We start from the raw sequence: 12,423 nt of genomic DNA, 5'->3' as shown, positions 1-12,423 counted from the left end.
AGGCTTTATTTGCAGTATGTGTCTTTGCCTTGTTTGTTCCATACAAAGAGGTTATGGTGGATGTGATTGCACATTTCTCAACATTTTCATCGCCTCTGATGAGTGAAGAAGGAATGGGATGAGTGAACCTAAGCCCTAGCAGGGTAATGGCCCTTCCTTCAGATCAAAACCTCGATGGTGAGAGCCACTACATCTGGCGGGTCATGATGCTTGCCATATTGAAGTCCTATGATTTGGTGGAGCTTGTTACAGAGGCTATCAATCATCCTTCTTCATTAGACAAGTCCAGACTCTCTTCCAGTGAGAAGACAGAGTTGGCAAAGGCTCAAGCACATTGGGATAAACTCAATGCACGCATTTGCTCATTTTTATTTCTCTCATGTACTACATTTGTTATCCCTCATATAGAGCATCCGATGGTGGCTAGGGAGATATGGCTAGAGTTGGATCATATGTATAATCAGATGACCGTTATGATGCGAGTTTCTTTGAAAGTGCAAATGAGAACTATGAGTGTCAACAAGTCATCATCCATGCGAGAGCATATCAACAAGCTAAGGCAGCTTCAGATGTAGGTTCAAAATGCAGGGAAGGTGATCACTTCTGAAGACATGGCAATAACTCTCCTTTCACATTTACCGCCTCACTTCAGTGGCTTTTATTCCACCTTGATTACTTCAGGGTGGTCTGAGACTCTTCGTGGGAAAAGTTGGTTCCTATGGTCTTGGACCAAGAGGAGCAACTGAAAGGTACCAATGCTTTGAAATCTGAAGCTTTGGTTGGTCAATCCTCTCAAAAGAATGGGAAGGACCAAAAGAAGAAGAAGGAAGGCAAATCTAAGAAGGACAAAGACAAGGAGTTTACGTATCACATTTGTGGCAAAACAGGTTACTAGAAGAAAGATTGTCCTGACAAGGAGAAAAATGAGAAATGTTCAAAGGATTTTGGAGAGGTGGCTGCTCCCTCATCAGCTGATTTCCTCCATTTGGAGGTGGTTGAGGATTCAACCCTACCGATTTCTGATGCTACATTGATGGCCCCATTTACTCAGGAGTGGATTGTTGACAATGGTGCCTCTAGGCACATGACTCCTTCTTCAGCAGGTGTTACTCATTTGCAGCCTTCTCATGGTCAGATTCTTATTAAGATAGTTCGTCTATTCCTATTCAGGGATGGGGCAACATGCATCTTATTCCATATGGGCGTGTTGGTGCCCATGATTTTGAGGTACTTTATGTGTCGGTGTTGGGGTATCATCTTCTCTTGGTGCACAAGATTTGTGCCCTTGGCCTCTTAGTCGACGAATTTGATGTGGATTCTTTTCGAATGCTTGATTGAGGATCAAGAGAGGTTCTTTCTTCAGGTGTTATGAGGAGAATGGAGTCTATAAGCTGCGGTCTTCTTTTGCCTTGACTTCTCTTCTTCTTACCTCCCAAACTCAGTCCCAAGCTTTGGCATGCACAATTTGGTCACCTCTATTATGAATACCTTCGGAAGGCATCTAAGGACCAATTTGTTCAAGGCTTGCCAAATATTGTGATGAGTCAGCAGCCTTGTGTATCTTGCATCCATGGGAAGCGGTCTCGTGATGTTGTTCCCAACAAGGCTTCGAGGTGGTCTTCAGCACCCTTGGAGCTTGTTTCCACCACTGATCTTTGTGGACCGATGAGGACGGAATCCCTTCAAGGGAGTTTGTATTTCATGCTCATTGTAGATGATTACAGCAAGATGACATGGGCCTATTTCTTGAAGCTGAAGTCAGAGGCTTTCTCCAACTTCAAGGAGTGGTTGCTCTTTAAGGATAACTGAATGGGGGGGAAGCTGAAGACCTTACAATCGGATAAGGGCAAAGAATTTGTTTCTAATGAGTTTGCTTGGTTTTGAGTAGATCATGGCATATACCAAGAGTTTGCCAATACAAACACCCCTCAAAAGAATGGCATTTTGGAGTGGAAGAATCGTAGAGTGTGATCGAGATGGTCCATACCATGATGGAGCATCATTAGACACCTCAGTGTCTATGGGCTGAGACTGTGGCTACTTCAGTCCACATCCTTAGTCATTCCCCTACTTTCATTGTTGTTAGTATGACTCCTTTTGAGGCGTACTTTGGATCAAAGCCCGATGTTTCTTATTTCACGGTTTTTGGGTGTGATGCTAATGTTCACTTCCCGAAGACATAGCGTGACAAATTTGAAGCGACTTCTAGAAGACAAGTGTTTATGGGCTATAGCTCACAATCTCAAGGCTACTGATTGTATGATCCTGTTAAGTGAGATGTCTACACGAGCCGTGATGTTTGGTCCCTGGAGGTTCCAACCCTAGAGGGGGGTGAGGATCACCCTGTACTTGGAGATCCTAGTGATAGCTGGGCCCCATTGATTGTTCATCTCGAGCCTATGTCTCTCAAGGCTACCAATTGTATGATCTTGTTAAGCGGGATGTCTACACGAGCCGTGATGTTCAATTTGTGGAGGTTCTAGCCCTGGAGGGGGCTGAGAATCACCCTGTACTTGGCGATCCCGGTTATAGCTGGGCCCCAACGATTGTTCCTCTCGAGCCTGTGTCTCTTGAGGACTCTTCTTCGAATGAGAAGCCTACTTCTTAGCCACTGGATTCACCGATTGGTCCTCCGTTGATGATGGACCTTCCAGAAACTTCAATAGATGGAGAACACCGAGGTGAGATTCAGCCTCCTCCTCGTTGGGCCCGTGACATGCTCCGAGATTCAAGGATCGAGGGGATCCGTGAGGAGTGGCAACCACAGGATGGACCGTGGAGGTCACGGCAGCACCATGCACATACTATGGAGCTTGTTTGCTCTAACTACTATTTGATGCCCCGTGTTTTGTAGGATAGAGAGCCTACATCAGTGAAGGAGGCTTTACAATCTAATCATTGGTGGAAAGCAATGGAAGTCCAGTTGGAGGCTATTGCGCAAAATGGCACTTGGTCCCTTGTGCCTCGTCCCTCTCATAAGAAGGTGATTAGTGTCAAATGGGTCTTCAAGACCAAGTACATAGTGATGGCTCGTTGGACAAGCACAAGTCTCACCATTGTTGCTAAAGGTTTTGCACAACACCCAGGTGTTGATTTCCATGATACTTTTGCCCCTATTGCTCGCATGGCGACCTGATATAGAGCAAAATGAAGATTTTGAAGTTCTATTTTGGATAGCAATTGCCTATCAAATTCCTTCCAAAACTTTGCAAGTTAACATGAATGTCAACTTCATGTCTTGGTTGTTGCATTTCTCTCGCTTGAGGGGGGAGTAATGGTCCTCAACAAGTTTGAGAAATGAAGAATTTGTTATGGACATATGAAGACATTTATGGAGGGACAAAGCTGAAGACAAAGCTTCTCATGTTGTTGGTCATTAATGCAAATTTAGACCCAGGATGATTGCATCTCACATTTGTAAAAATTTATAGCATATATTTTTAGGGAGCGAAGCACTATGATCCTCTTAAAGGGAAATGGGGTGCATCTGGTTTGTGGTTAGTCATAGGCGGTGGCCTGTCTTTCAACTGGATGTGAAGTCGGCCTTCTTGAATGGTGATTTGAAGGAGGAGATCTATGTAGAGCAGCCTTCTATCTTTAGTTCCTCAGATGGGAAGGTTTGCATGTTGCAGGTGGCCTTGTATGGACTAAAGCAGGCTCCGCTGGCTTGGAACGAGAAGATTGATTCGTTTCTCCAGGACAAGTTCGAATATCGACACTCTAGGGCGGATCCACAACTTTATGTGCACACTTTTGAGGGTGGTCATGTGTTGTTTGTTTTGTATGTTGATGACTTGATTGTTATAGGTGTTCATGCCCAGTAGGTCGAAGAGATGAAGGCAGTCCTACATCAGAAGTTCAAGATGATAGATTTAGGATTTCTCCATTTCTTTTTGGGCCACGAGATTTATCAATCTCAAAGGGGGATTTTCATCTCTCAGCAGAGATATGTACAAGAGCTCTTGGTGAATTTTGAGATGGAGGATTGTCGGTCCATTTCTACTCCTATGGATCCAAACTCGAAGGCCACTTCATGTGCAAATTCTCCTTTAGAGTATGCTACCCGCTACCGTCAGCTAATTGGATCATTGATTTGGCTCCTCAACACACGGGTTGATCTATGTTTTGCTGTAGGTCTTTTGGTTGGGTTCATGAGTGCACATCAACAGGTGCATTGGCAGGCTACTCAGAGAAAACTTCGATTTCTGAGGGGGACCTCCAACCTCGGGATTTCCTATCTAGTCGGTACAGGTGCTTCTGATGTTGTTCTTGTAGGTTGGAATGATTCAGATTGGGCTAGTGATGTGGATCAAAGGCAATCTACTACGGGTTATTGTTTTACCTTGGGTGCTGGTGCTATCTCTTGGAGTAGCAAGAAGTAGCCCACGGTAGCCCTATCTTCGACTATGGCAAAGTATCAAGCTGTGTCTTCTACCACATGTGAGACTGTGTGGCTTCAATGGTTGTTGGAGGAGCTTGGCTACCCCCAGACTCGTCCTACTATCTTGCAGTGCGACAATGAGAGTTGCATTGCCTTTGCCCGAAATCCCGTATTCCATGCCTGGATGAAGCACATAAAGACTTCATGAGGGAGAAGCTTCTAGATGAGACCATTGATGTGGATTACTGTAAGACCGAAGACAATCTTGTAAATTTGTTTATGAAGGCACTTCCCCAGGCTTTACTTCATTGACACTCCAGATCCCTCTGCGTTTGCTACCTTGTCTGGCATCTGAGAGGGGGTGTTGAGAGTCATTTCCTGTGGCCACATTAGCAATGCCATGTGGCAGCAATCGGACAGTCCAATTGCAGCAACTACATTTAATGCAGTCGACCTGATTATTTAAGGGTATTATTTTCAACTTATAAAAAGGCTGAGTTTCCAGCAGTCTTGACAGATTGTCTTTGATAGATTTCAGCCTGCTAACTGCGGAGATTGCTCTCGAGGCTAATGGAGATCGAGATCCTCGAGGTGGAGCCATGCACAGATATTGTCTATGCACCCGTGTATAATTCAGCATCCTTGTACAACATTCTTCACTATAGATTTTTTGTGTTTCACTGTCTCTTTCTCTCTCTCTCTCTCTGTTCACTCTTTGTCACGATCATTTGCTTCCGCATTGCTTCACTCTGACACTTGCACCTCGTTGTAATGAATGATGCCACAAGAATGAAGGTGGTTTCTACCTAAGATGATGGATTTTGAGAAAAATTCATTGGCCCAACAATGCTAATGAGTATGGAGGCAAGAAACATTTTAGTTCTAGGGCAATTAGTCCTTCACTTAGAAGGTAGTATATCTAAAAATGTGATAATTTGCCAAGGTTAAGCCTGAACCAAGTGGCACATCCAATCTATGGATATAACATGATGAATATAACATTTAATGATGTTCAAGGTTCATGCTTTAATGTTCATTGGGGATTTTGCCTCTCTAGGTGAGCATCTTGGATCAACTACCTTTAGGTCAAGGGTTGATATTTGGACATTAGAAGGGAATGGTTTAGCTCATTTTAAGAGTTTAGCTTTTTTGCAACACTTTAATACTAGTTTGATAATTGTTCCTTCTAGTATGGTTTTCATATGTGGATGCCTTTGTGGTTCATATTTGTGCTATAGAGATATATCAATTTATTTGTTATCTTGTGTTTTCTTTCTTCAGCTATAAGAATTCTAGGGCATTAGGGCTCAAGCTTTCTTTCTTGTTGTATAAAGCGCTTCTTATATAGATTTGCGTATGAGAGGGTTTTGGAAAGCATCCAGGTGTATAGAGCTCTTCTTATATAGAGTTGCATATGAAAGGATCTTGGGAAGAATATAGGTTTGAGTCCAAGCCGGAATTTTGAGGTCTGTTTTAGAGACGCATTAGTGTGGTCATACCTAGAACTTCTTTACACTAGAGAAGCATCAATATCTATCTTAAACCTACTTTTATATTGTTCCAAAACTATGTATATATGGCTATTGATGGTGAATTATAGTGAGAATAGATTAGATGTCCAAGTCATTCATAACCTATGATGAAGTTGTTCATGGGATAAAGAAAAACTTAGGGCGGTGCTCTTGCACGCAATAGTGCACCCTTGTTACAATGTTGCCATGGCACGGGCGGATTAGCTGTTACCTGGTTGCCAAGAGTAATTGTGGGCTGGCACACCCTCTTTGCAACCAATTGCCACACTTTCCCGACGCATTGTGTGGTCCTGTCGGCTGGGGTGGCCTTGGCGTTGTACACAGGCCTCGCTTTGCCCACCATAGCTACCATGTCAAGGTTTCACAGGATACCCTACCTAAAACCAAGGAGTATAGCAAACACGTTTAGACCTGGACGATAGACGAAGTGGCCTTAAACGTGCCTGCAGTCTTTTTCCCCTGATAGCTTTCTACCTCCCCCTAAAATTCAGAGACGACTCTGCTTTTAGTGAGGCCTGTGACGCTGTGCAGGTGCCATCGTTGCTGTTAATAGTTCTAAGACTGGATTCACTATTTACTGCTTGTAGCACCCATCCAGCCATCAGCTGCTCTTTGCATTGAAAAAGCTCTGAGCATTAGCAAGCAATACTAGCTCGAAGACCTTGAATTTTTTTTGGAAAACCTCAATGGGTGACATAGCCACAAACAATTACAGGGATGAAACCGTCGCTGCTGTATGAGATTGGATTTACCGCTTGCAGCATTCGCCCAGCCATCAGCTGCTCTAAAGTCGCTGAATTGATAAAGCTCTCAGCATCAGCAGGCAACACTAGCTTAAGGACGTTGTTGGAATACCTCAATGGGTGCCACAAGTCCCGAACTGCTATAGGCCCGAAATTGCTTCGACTCAAGCCTTGACCATCCAACACCCATCTACATCATGATCAGCGTCTTCCACTACATCATCAAAATCTCTATCCAATTCACATCAATGTGGAGGGTTGAATATTCACTCCTTAGTTCACATGAATTTGGACATTAAATGCCTCCCTTCATCAGTTCAATAAGTGTCCAAGGTGTGCTATTTTGTGCCTTCCCTTTCTCTGTCACTTCCCCTTACCTCCCACCTGGCTTTCAGATGGACTTCTTCCAGGGGCACTTTAGGGCAGTGACAAGCTATTGTTACGCTTACTACATGGGGTTGTGCTTCCTCTGCCAAGAAGCTAACTCCTAAATTTCCCTTTGAACAGAAATGTGGGATTGTTCATTTGTACAGATACTCTATTCATGCATGCAAGCATGTACATACATCCATGGATACATAGGTACGTATATGTACTACTTTTGTCGGGCCACAGGGAAGGCCTTAACCTTTTGTCACCTTGGCTCGCCATCATGGTGAAAAATAGATCCTCACGTTCTTTACCTTTCAAATTTTTCTTCTCAGCCATCCACCAAAACAAAATGGGTTACAAATTTTGTTGGACTCAGCAGATTACCAGAAAAGAAGACCACAGTCCTATTTGACATTTGGAAACTGATGCAGACTGAGTATACAATGCATCCAGGGGCCATTATCATCAGGCCTTACATTCCATGTTGTAATGAAGACCTTGAATGCACCCACCCCTACTTACATCTCAGCTATTTACATCTCACAAAGAGAGGCTTTACAGTTGAAAGTAAATGGAAGTCTATGATCCTCAAAGCCTCTTTATCCAAAGCTTTTGAGGAAATTGCACTGAGCTGGTCCTTTGCTCCCACAAAACTTGACACAGCCAGACCTGTTTTGACACGGTAGAATGCGCTTTTATTATGCCGGCTCCTCACAGCAGCCAAGTATTAAACTTGGAACATTTTCACTGCAGCCATTTGTTGCTATAGCCCCGAATGCCAAAGAAAGTGAGCATAGTTTGCAGCATTATGAGAATTGCTAGGATCTAGATTTATTGCTTCTCTGTAAGCCCTTTCAGCTGCAACAAGATTGCGCCGAGCTATCCACAGAAAACTTGCAAAGTGACAGATGACATTGCCATCAGAAGGATCAGACATAACAGCTCGCCGGAACAATTCTTCAGCTCTGCTACACAAAAAAAGTGATGATAAGAACATAAGTCTGTTGATTAAATACTGCCCTTTGAGAACCTTATGCATAAAACTAGTGGCCCTACAGCCTTAAGTGCTTAATTTTTCATGCCATGTTTCCCAAAGAGGTCTTAGAAAATACTAAACATTTCCATCATTATATTTCACCATATTGAAAGAGGATTGTTAAGAACTCACTGATTGACAAACCAAGCATTCAAAAGAGAAGCTAGAATCAGGAACCTTTGGTAAGGAGTAGAGCTCTAGCATCATTAGAACTTAACGGTCAAGCTACATATGCTGTAGAATCATGATCGATTCACTCAAAACCCGATTTGCCCCTCATCCTTGCCATATTTGTGCTTCATATAAGTAACATAAAATGAGAAAAGTAAATGGCAAGTGGTTCTTGGTCACATAACATAGCAAGAGCTAAAACATCTCTACTGAAGCCAAACTGTGATTAGGAATCAAAAGTTGCCTCCCACACAAACACTTCAAGCAACCACAATTCAGCTGTCAAACAAGTTAACACAACAATACTATGACAATTTAATTGTGAAACTATCATAAATAGTTCTATCAATAGATAGTTGCTTTACTGGCACAAGGATGAGCACATGAAGCCATCATGAAAGTCACCTCACAAAAGCATATTCCCTCTTTAAAAATCTTTCCTGAAACATAGCTTTTGACTACATGGGATGACTCTTATCAACATCCCTGCCTTGTTGCTCTCAGAAAAATCAGCATGAGATTAAGTGTCTAATTGCAATGATTCCGTAAAAGAGTAAGAAATCACAAGGGTATTACCTGTCATGGTCTTTGCGGACAAGGAAAAGAAATTGTGCATAGTTTGAGAGTAGCAATGGGTTCATGGAGTCAGTACTGATGGCCACCTGATAAGCCAAATCCGTCCGATCGTAGCAAGCATAACTGTCATCTTCCACATGAACTTGTACTGGAGCTACTAGACACTGCAAAGTCTCTTTTTCAAGTAGAGGATCAGTCGCTGACCCCCACTCCCTTGAGAAAGCATCAAGCGAATGCTTCCACTGGCTTGATCCAGGTTCCTCAAAGTCATGTGAGCCTGTTGATGATAAAGATTCTGTTTCCCCTGTGGGAAGAAAATCACTAACTGATAACGGTTCTGCTTGATTAGAACCAAATTCTTCAAAAGCGACTGATGCTGCTATAGATGAGAACTCAGAAGGCAATACATCCTCCACTGAATACATGGCTCTGGTTGGCCTCACTTCCCAAGAATCAGGATCACCATCTGCTCCCCCAACAACTGATGTAAAGCTCTTGCCACCTCCATTTCCCACCCATCCACCACCAACAGCAGGTGCATCACCGTTCTCTTTTAAAGGGGGGGAAACAATTGCAGACTCCTCAAGATATGCATGAGAACCAATACCAGTTTCTTTCACAGGCTCTAAGTTCCCTGTAAACTCTGAGAGAGCTGATATAATAGCTATAGGAGGGCTTGGTGTCTGAATCGCTGAGAGGGGAAGATTGCTTCCCATGGAATAGACAGTAAAATCAGCAAACAGGACCATCACAAGTACCATGAGCTCGGGGGTGCATGAGAAAACCTGCTGAAAGAGCCAAAGGAGTGAGGAATGCATTTCTCTTTGCACTTGGTTGAGCAATCCTTCAATTTCTTGATCAAAAAATTGACGGCGGATGTGGAGGGTATGACTTTGAAGTGTCTTCATCATGAAGACCATGGATGAGAAGGCTTTGCACATGGAATTCCCTACGTCAGCCAGGCCCAAGGCCATTGATCGCATTTGGCCCTGTTTTCTTTGCAGCATCTTCAACGACATAGGTATTCCCACCCCAGCCGCAACTGGTCCAGCCACAATGCATGGAGGCTCTCCTATTGCTGCTGAAGCCTGTCTCCCTTGGTGAGTCTGAGTAGCTTTGCTTTCTGATAATCCTTTCTTATCTGCAAAAACTTCATGATGCAGTATGGTGCTTGACAGGGTGCTTCCATCATCCCAGTTTCTTACATCTGAGACGAGTGTATCTCTCTCACTGTCAGTGCAGGTTTTGTCAGTATAACTGTTTATCTCAAACCCCTCGGGGGAAGCACAATCCAGGCAGCCGTTAGAGGCCCCTTCGGAGCTCCCGTCATTGAGACTGCTTGCAGAATTCGCTTTAAAAACATTGCTAGCCATAATCTGGCTCCTCAAATCGAAACAAAAGCTGTGTTTCTTCATGCGATTGTCGGAACAAAGGACGTTCTTCAGTGCTGCAGCCCTAGATGGAAAGCTCCCCCTCCCGTCCGTGAACCGATTGGCAGGAGAGTAAAGGAGGGACTCTGCCTGGCTGAAAGAGGGGGATAATGGCGACCTTAGTGGAGACAGCACAAACCCCAGGCCCATTCTCCGGGTGGAAAATGCCGATCAAACGACGTCTTGCTGCAGAATGGATCGATCAATCAGCAGAAACGCGCCACTCTACCTGCAGGCTAACAGCTAGAAGGCAGCCTTGGACGAATGGCACACTGTGAGGTGAGTGGAGGGGGAAATAAAAAACAGCAATGCCGACCAAGAATCTTCCGGCGCTCTCTCTCTCTCTCTCTCTCTCTCTCTCTCTCTCTCTCTCTCTCTCTCGCGCGCTGATGACGAGAGATGGCTGTTGCAAAGAACGACAGTGGAGGCTCGAGAAGAGAAACCGGATGAATTTTCATAGCAATAATGTATTTGTGAGAGAGCGATCAAGAAAGAGAAAAGGAAGCCCGAGAAAATAAATATCCCGTTGAAAAAATTTGCGGAGATCAAGGGTTAAAAACAAATCTTTCAACGTCCCACGAGAGCCCGATCTCAACCGTCCAATCTCAACACGTCTAGGCCCCAGATCAACGGCTTTAACCTAGGCTGCTTTAACCCCAGTCAGCAGGGCGCCTTCAGCCGCCACTTGGCAGATCGCTTTACCTATCCACCCGCCACGCGTGTGGGCGCTAACCCGCCAGCGTCCCAAGCAGTTTTCACGTGATTGTGCATAGTTTCTCTAAAAAGAGCTTTTATGAGTCCTTTCCCGTGACGGAGCCCACGCGCCCTTTTGACCTTTTTACGCTGCTGACGTGCCCTTCGCTTTCCACGTTGGCGCCCCTGCGCTTTACGCTTTTTCTCCGCCTACCCCTCCCCCCATCACCCAAAACCTATCCTCCTTGGCACCAAGATAAGAGCCAGCATTGCACAAAAATATCTTTCTACTCTCTTTGAGATATTCTCTCCAATAGGCTTTGCACCTTTTACGTTGCCCTTCCTAGGTCCATCATGGGCCTTGCTATCAGCTATGACCAGCCTATGAGTACACAAGAGTGCATTTCCATGCTAATGGAAGGAAAGTGTTGGCATAGATCATCGCACTCTCGATGCTTATAATAATAAGCAAGGTGGTGATTGACCTCCTAAAAAATCAAGTTGAGATCTCAACCTAACCTAATCATCGCACCTTTTTAATTCCTACTTTTGTTATCAATAGATTAGAAGTGCTTAGATGTCTCAAGGCCTAGCAACTTGTGTAGAATCTAGGTTGAGTTTTGATTTGCTCAAATGTGGGCTCATATTGAAATAGTCCGCATAATTATTACCTTAAAGCTTGATACTAGAAACTCCAAGAGATTTTACTTAACTTATATCATATTATCAATCAATGCATGTGCATCCCAAACATGTTAGGTCTACAAGAGCTCACTTGTATCATACTAGAAACTTTGAGAGATCCTAGTTAACTTATATCATATTATCAATGCATGTGCATCCCAAACATGTTAGGTCTACAAGAGCTCACTTGTATCATATTATAAATGAATGTCCAATTAGGAGTCCATTATTTACTTGATTAGTCACATGTCACTAGTGTACACCATATAACTAAATCCAATGAATGTTTATACTAGCAATAAACAACTTGAGGTGAGGTACAATGTCATAGTTTCTTTTTTTTATTTTTTGAAAACACTAAGGAGACACTTTCTTGAATTTCCATTGAGCTTCTTAAGGTTTGGAATATCATTAGAGTAGTACTCATTCGAGGGATATGGAAATAAGAATAGAGTTGCCATATTACAAGAGTATAGGCTCAAAATTGAACTAGTTGGTAATAGCAATATGATATTTTATTCTCATTTTAAAAAAACAAATTACGAAGAATGCCTAGATCTTATCTCTCTAATGAGCCAATACATGTTGTGTTTCATGTGGTAATGAAGAGCCACAAATAGAGCATCAAGGTTTGCAAGGTTTAACTAAATTGCACCATGACCCAGTTCTTGCTTAAATCTTTTTCTAAATACATGCATAATGTTTGCAAGGTAAGTTGGTATACTTCATCATAAAATACAATCTTATAGGAGATTTACATTCCAACATTAGCTAAGGCTATAAAAAGACTTTATAAACTTGGCCC

General features: G+C 43.3%; 1 protein-coding gene across 2 annotated transcripts; it reads right to left on the bottom strand.

Moving 5' to 3' along the window:
* Positions 1-7,408: 7,408 nt before the first annotated feature.
* Positions 7,409-10,741, bottom strand: LOC148037499 (uncharacterized). Of its 2 annotated transcripts, XR_015690656.1 has the most exons (3): positions 8,812-10,741; positions 8,242-8,360; positions 7,857-7,993 (listed from the first exon to the last, which is right to left on the bottom strand). XR_015690656.1 is itself a non-coding variant. In XM_087676451.1 (2 exons), exons 1-2 carry the CDS (start codon positions 10,389-10,391, stop codon positions 7,792-7,794), a joined length of 1,782 nt encoding a protein of 593 aa, XP_087532577.1. In that variant the 5' UTR covers positions 10,392-10,736; the 3' UTR covers positions 7,409-7,791. The 2 variants fall into 2 exon arrangements, 1 of the variants encoding a protein (XP_087532577.1); XM_087676451.1 differs by lacking the exon at positions 8,242-8,360 and having other exon boundaries at positions 7,409-7,993; positions 8,812-10,736.
* Positions 10,742-12,423: the final 1,682 nt, after the last annotated feature.

The sequence above is a fragment of the Lygodium microphyllum genome, chromosome 4 (genome assembly GCF_053477565.2).
Source record: "Lygodium microphyllum isolate KBCC chromosome 4, Lygodium_microphyllum_v1.1.10, whole genome shotgun sequence".
NCBI lineage: Eukaryota > Viridiplantae > Streptophyta > Polypodiopsida > Schizaeales > Lygodiaceae > Lygodium > Lygodium microphyllum.
The sequence above is the reverse complement of the archived record's forward strand: the minus strand, read 5'-3'. Positions and strand labels throughout refer to the sequence as shown.

Excerpts from the sequence above, each read along its gene's own strand:
- LOC148037499 (XM_087676451.1), bottom strand. The coding sequence starts at position 10,391 with ATGGGCCTGGGGTTTGTGCTGTCTCCACTAAGGTCGCCATTATCCCCC. Across the intron at positions 7,994-8,811 it reads GTCCGCAAAGACCATGACAG|AGCTGAAGAATTGTTCCGGC; the intron begins GTAATACCCTTG and ends TTTGTGTAGCAG.